The following is a 6,660-nucleotide window of genomic DNA, read 5'->3' on the forward strand; positions in this document are numbered from 1 at the left end:
TACACTGTAGACCTCCTAAGAAGTCCTAATGTCATTAGGACTTCTGCTGGGCTGCAGGCTGCCTTGCACAAGGGTACAACTCTGCCCCAGCAGCTCTGTGTTATCTAGCAGCCCCATGGAGAAGACACGTCAGTCCTAAGACCATAGAAATGCTGCTGGATGGCTGCATGTGGGCAGCTGCTGTGATCCCTCTGTGTTCATAATGAAGAGCAGAGAGCTGAGATCCCCCTCAGGTATGATGAGATAGGGTGAGGGGCTTAGAGATCTGCACTTTGAACCTGGATTCCTTTCCTGCAGGCAGAAGGCATTGGGACAGAGAACCAGCTGCAGGCAGTACACCCATGGGTAGGGAGTAAGGGGGTGCTGCTCCCAGAAACTCTGTGGAAGGGGAGATTTGTATATATCTTTGCCATCTATGCACTGCAGATTCCTTCTGGAGAGCAAACCCCAGTCTCCTTTCCCCTTCAGCACAGACCTCCAGCCATAATTTCAGGGGAGCATGTTCATGAGTTTCCTTTGGATTCTCAGGGTTGGAGGGTGAGAATTTACACATCTCTGGGCTAGATTTTCCAAGGGAAAGCTCAAGGTAGGTTCTGCATCCAGGGTTAACATTTTCCTGAGTCTCAGTTCACTATTGCATGCCCTTCTGGGCAGCCATGGGGCTGGAAATGAAGTAATAGTGTGTTTGTCAGAGACTGAGGCTCTGAGCACATTGCTCTGGAAAAGATCTGCAGGTCTTTGCAGCACCTTACAAAGTCTTTTCACACACCTCAGCTTTAAGCCAACCATTGGCATCAATTTCCTTGTTTCTTGAGGGATTATTTGATCTTCTCCTCAGGATCTGGAAAGAGGGAGATACCCCTTACCAATGGTCTCCTCTTCGCTATAGCAGCAACCTCTGGCCATAATGTCATGATTTGCCTTTGGAGTCCACAGTGTCGGGGATAATTCAGGTGCAGCTCAGACACTGATGCTGCATGTTCTGCCATGCAGATATGTTAGTGAAGGAAAAGCTTCCATGTCCCCTCATGACATGTAGGGCTGTGGAAAAGCTGTGTGGGGGGCTGTGAATGAACTGACTGTGTTCGGGTCATCCCACTTTTAGGGCATTCCACTCTATTCCTTCAGGGGTGCTGCTGGGTTGCCGTCCTCTAGGGCACAGCTCTGCCATAGCAGCTCTGTTCTATCCATGGAGAAGACACCTGAAGGCTAAGGGCATGACAATGTTGCTGGACATCTCTGGGGGGGGGGGGGGCGGGTCTGTGTCCCTTGCTAGGAGGGGAGACTGCTGAGACTGGATATCATCCTCAACAGATGAGAAGATAGGAGATTTGCACTATGAACCTGGATTCCTTTGCTCTCAGCAGTGTCTAGATTATTCTCAGGGGAACACTGAGGGTTCTGATCTGAATCTGACCTCCCTCCAGCACAAAGAGCTCTCAGCACAAGGTAGCTGTGACCAGGACTTTGGGACAGGATGGCTGCCCTCACTCTGCTCTAGGGGACAGAGCCCTTCCTTCTCAGAACCCACAAGATTTCACCTGGAGTGCAGCAGAAATGTCAAGGAATTCCAGAGTCCCCTGCTCCCAATGACTCCCTCCAGAAGCATCAACCAGAGCTCAAGCAAGGTACCTGCAGAGGTTTTCCTGAAAGGGGAGCAACAGTTTTGAGGTTTAACAAGAAAACGAGTGTGTTTTACTCCAAGAGCTTAGCCTAACAGTGTACTATATTTTCCCCCTTGGACATGCCTCCATACCCACAGGCAGCACATGTCCAACAGCAGCTCCATCACTGAGTTCCTCCTCCTGCCATTCTCAGACACACGGGAGCTGCAGCTCCTGCACTTTGTGCTCTTCCTGGGCATCTACCTGGCTGCCCTCCTGAGCAACGGCCTCATTGTCACAGCCATAGCCTGTGACCACCACCTCCACACCCCCATGTACTTCTTCCTCCTCAACCTCGCCCTCCTCGACCTGGGCTGCATCTCCACCACTGTCCCCAAAGCCATGGCCAATTCCCTCTGGGACACCAGGGGCATTTCCTACTTGGGATGTGCCACACAGGTCTTTTCATTTGTCTTCTTGTTTTCAGCAGAGTTTTTTCTTCTCACCATCATGTCCTATGACCGCTACATTGCCATCTGCAAGCCCTTGCACTACGGGAGCCTCCTGGGCAGCAGAGCTTGTGCCCAGATGGCAGCAGCTGCCTGGGGTAGTGGGGTTCTCTATGCTCTTCTGCACACTGCCAATACATTTTCCCTGCCCCTCTGCCAAGGCAATGCTGTGGACCAGTTCTTCTGTGAAATCCCCCAGATCCTCAAGCTCTCCTGCTCACAGTCCCACCTCAGGGAAGTTTGGGTACTAGTGACTGGTGTCTCTTTAGCATCTGGCTGTTTTGTTTTCATTTTTTTCTCCTATGTGCAGATCTTCAGGACTGTTCTGAGGATGCCCTCTGAGCAGGGACGGCACAAGGCCTTTTCCACGTGCCTCCCTCACCTGTCCGTGGTCTCCCTCTTTATCAGCACTGTCTTTTTTGCCTACCTTAAACCCCCCTCCATTTCTTGCCCATCCCTGGATCTGGTGGTTACAGTTATGTACTCGGTGGTTCCTTCAACATTTAACCCCCTCATCTACAGCATGAGGAACCAGGAGATTAATGGTGCTGTTAGGAAAGCGATTTCATGGATGTTTCTGAATACTGATAAATTTCTCCTCTTTCTACACAAATGACTTTCCTTCTGTCCCCTTGCAGGCTTGGTCCTTTTTTTCTTTACCATTATTGTTATTCTTTCTTCCAGTGTTATTTTCATGTATTATGTTGTTAGAGAAATGTATACATTCATGTCAATTGAAATGAAGAGTGAAACTCCTCCATTTACTCTTGAAATGCTATAAATGTGTGTCTAACTGTTGGTAAGCTCTGACGGTTTCATAACATCTGCTTGGTAGAACAGGATCTCCCTATGAACTGCATGAAGATTTGGATCTACTTTCAAGGCTGGTGCCAAGATCAGAGCTGTGCAGCTGCTCCCTAAAATGCTTGTTGCTGCATGGATCTAGGAGAGAAAAAGCTCACTGCCATGCTGTGAACTGTGAGAGACTGTGGGTGAGATTTAGGAGCAACCTCTTGGTGTCTGATGACAGCAGAAATGGTGAATGGTCACTGAGGTATATAGCCATGACTGTCGCACATGGGGCTGGCCAGAGGACAGCTTCCAAGACATGAATGTGGAGCGATGTGGAGAGCCCAGGTGTTCTCCATGGGCAGCATGTTCTCAGGGTGGGCAAGGACTGGAGCCTTACAAAGAGAGAAAATGCCCAAGACCTTGTCACCAACAGGGGTAGTGTGAAATTTAGATGTCCTCAGGCAAAGAAGAGCATCCGAGTTCCTGTGCAATTTGGTGAAGAACCAGAATGCACAGGGAAGGGAGGATGGAGAGGGATTCCTGTCACCCTCACAAAGTACCACCAGCTGGAACTAGAAAGACACCTGGAAACCCCCTAGAGTCCTTGGCAATGTCCCTTGCTCTTTCTGAGCACCTGCCAGAACTACACACCATAAAAAGCAGGATTAACAACAGTGATCCCAACCCATCTGGCTCTACTTCCCACTGTGTGCAGTCCCCTCTTGGGCACCACAGCCTGCTTGGTCTGCTCATGGCACCACCAGCTCAGGTCCCTGTGGGGAGCATGGGGAGGTGGCCAGAAACATCTGGAGAGGTGAGAGGAGGGATGGGGAGAGATCGGATGGGAGCTGACCTTGGCTGGAAGTTGCCTAAAATACTGGTGTTCACCTAATCAAGACAAGGTCTGGACTGTGGGTACCCTAATACATGCTCATGAGCTGGGGTAGAAGACGAGCTAGAAGTCCACAGTTTCCTGGTGCTGCACTAGGCTGGGAAGTGGCTGAAGGACCGGTGCCCTCTATTCTGCATTTCATAACTCCATAATCTTTCCTGAAGAGTGGCATCGAAAACCAAGTCTGGGGCCCTGTGCCAGGGCTTCCACTGATGGAAGCATGACACAGCAGCCATACCAGTTTGCTTCTGTTCCTCAGTCCGAGTCTAGCACACATCCATGTGACAGTCTCCCCCAACCTGTGTGCTGAACCTTAGCCCAAAAGTCATCAGCAAGTCCTCAGCTTGGGTCCACCCCAGGGACTGGAGTGCAGCTGCAAGCACAGGAAGGACGAGCCCTCTCCTTGGGCCTGACCATGGCCTCTGCATGCTGTCCAGGACAAGGGAGCATACTAATAATATTTTAAGGCCCCTTTCACCTTCACTGTCTGTGGGGCCCTCAGGAAATGTCCCTCAGTCCTGAAATCAGGCCCAGCTTCTTCTTGCATCAGGAGCCTGGAGGAATTGCCCCAGAAGTCTCAACCCTGTTGTGCACTCAGGCAAATACACACAAGTGTATGCACAAACACCATCTCACACACACACAGATGTGTGCACAAGGCATGGACACGGCCAAACACACACTTCTGTGCATTCTCTGCCTTCTCATCTGTTTCTCTAGATGATCCTGTGAATCACATCAGGCAGACCACGTGGTTCAAATGGCACAAGCTTCCTTCTTACTGCCTTTTCTCTTTTCTTGTTATAATTAATAATGTACGGTTCCCAGGCTGCAATGGTGGGACCTGCTACTTGAAAGCAGCCTATCCTGCAAGGGCATTTCCCTTGTTTAAGGATGAGCTGCCCCAGTTCAGATCAGAGCCAGCTCCTCCGTCTTGAAAAGGAACCTGCCAGCTGCTGGCCAAAAGCTGAGTCAATGAGCGATGCTGGTTGTGCCTCTTTGATGTAAATTTTTGAAAGGGTAAAAATACTCTGTGCAGCAGCAGCTGGCAGAGGAGTGAGAAAATGTGAGAGAGGCAGCCCTACAAACACCAAGGTCCATGCAGAAGGAGGGCAGGAGGTGCTCCAGGCGCCAGAGCAGAAGGTCCCCTGCAGCCCATTGAGAGGCCCATGGAGGAGCAGGCCTAGGGGATGGTGCACTACAATCAGAGGGACTGTGTGCCAGTGAGGTCCTTTGGTCAACTCCACAAGGTGCTGCATGTAGGGAGGCACATTTGAAGTGCTTCTACACAAAGGCATGCAGTATGAGGAATAAAATGAACTAGAAATCATGGCCCAGTCCCACAGCTACAACATCATTGGCATAAGTGAACCTGGTGGGATGAGTCCTGTGGCTGGTGTGCTGCAATAGATAGTTACAGGCTCTTCAGGAGGGACAGGCAGGGTAGGCAAGGTGGCAGGGTGGCGATGTATGTGAAGCAGGGGCTGGACTGTGTGGAACTTCAGGTTGGCGATGGTGTGATGGTTTTACCGTGCTAGGCAGCTGAACACCACAACCGCTCTCTCACTCCCCCTCCTCAGATGAGGAGGGGAAGAAGTAAAGGAAAGAACAACTCACGGGTTGAGGAAAGAACAACTCACGGGTTGAGATAAGGACGATTTAATTAAAGAGAAAAAATATTATTAAGGAAATATTATTATTAATTAAACAATTCAACTAAAGGGAAAAAAGGGAAAGGGGAAAAGGGAGGGGGAAAGGGAATAACTAAACAAAACAAGTAAAGGCTATGTGGAAGTGCAGAGGAAAGAAATTACTCTACTTCCCACAAATGAGCGATGCTTGACCACGTCCTTGAAGCAGGGCCTCAACGCACGTAGCCGGTGTTCGGGAGGAGGACAGACGTTTTTGCAACGAGAGCCCACCCCTCCCCTCTTCTTCCTTTTTCCACCTTTTATTGCTGAGTGTGACATCATATGGTATGGAATATTCCTTTGGTTGTTTTAGGTCAGCTGCCCTGGTGATGTTTCTTGCTCACTTTTTTGCCCACCCCCTAGGAGGGTTAGAGAGAGTCCTGATGCTGTGCCAGCAGTGCTCAGCAGCAGACACAACACTGGTGTGATACCACTGCTGTTCTAGCTCCAAGTGCAGAGCGCAGCACTGTATGGGCTGCTGCAGGGAAAGTTAACATCCCAGCCAGACCCAGTACAGATGGCAAAGCTGAGAGCCTCTGGGTAAGGATTAAGGGATGAACAAATAAAAGGGATGTCATTGTGGGAATCTATTACAGACCACCTGGCCAGGATGACAACGTCGATGAATTATTCTTTGCAGAACTGAGAGATGCCTCGAGATCAACTCCACTTGTCCTTATGGGGGACTTCAACTTGCCAGACACTTCAACTGGGATCACCACATGAGAGACACGAGCAAGTCCAGGAGGTTCATAAAACACCTAGATGATAACTTCTTGGTGCAGGTGCTAAGGGAGCCAACTAGGAAAGGTGCCCTCCTAGATCTGTTGCTAGAGAACAGAGAGGGTCTTGTGGGAGACGTGGCAATTGGTGGCCGTCTCGGTCATAGGGACCATGAAGTGGTTGAATTTAGAATTGATGGTGACAGAAGGAAAACTACCACCAAAGGTTCAGCCCTGGATATAGGGAAAGTAGACTTCAGGCTGCTCAGGGAACTAGTCAGCAAGGTCCCCTGGGAAACTGCTTTTGAAGGCATGGGTGTCCATCAGTGCTGGTCAATCTTTAAGCATTTCCTCAAGAAAGTTTGGATAATTACGGCTGGGTTCCGTTTTGCCTTTGTCTGTCTTGATTTCAGTGTGCTATCTTATGTGCAGATCTTCAAGGCCATGCTG

At 49.9% G+C, this 6,660-nt stretch overlaps 1 protein-coding gene across 1 annotated transcript; it reads left to right on the forward strand.

The window, feature by feature from the left end:
- Window positions 1-1,769: 1,769 nt before the first annotated feature.
- Window positions 1,770-2,729, forward strand: LOC118159116 (olfactory receptor 14C36-like). The gene has a single exon (XM_035313743.1). It carries the CDS (start codon window positions 1,770-1,772, stop codon window positions 2,727-2,729), a length of 960 nt encoding a protein of 319 aa, XP_035169634.1.
- The last annotated feature ends 3,931 nt before the right edge of the window (window positions 2,730-6,660 follow it).

The sequence above is a fragment of the Oxyura jamaicensis genome, unplaced genomic scaffold (genome assembly GCF_011077185.1).
Source record: "Oxyura jamaicensis isolate SHBP4307 breed ruddy duck unplaced genomic scaffold, BPBGC_Ojam_1.0 oxyUn_random_OJ67338, whole genome shotgun sequence".
Classification (NCBI taxonomy): domain Eukaryota; kingdom Metazoa; phylum Chordata; class Aves; order Anseriformes; family Anatidae; genus Oxyura; species Oxyura jamaicensis.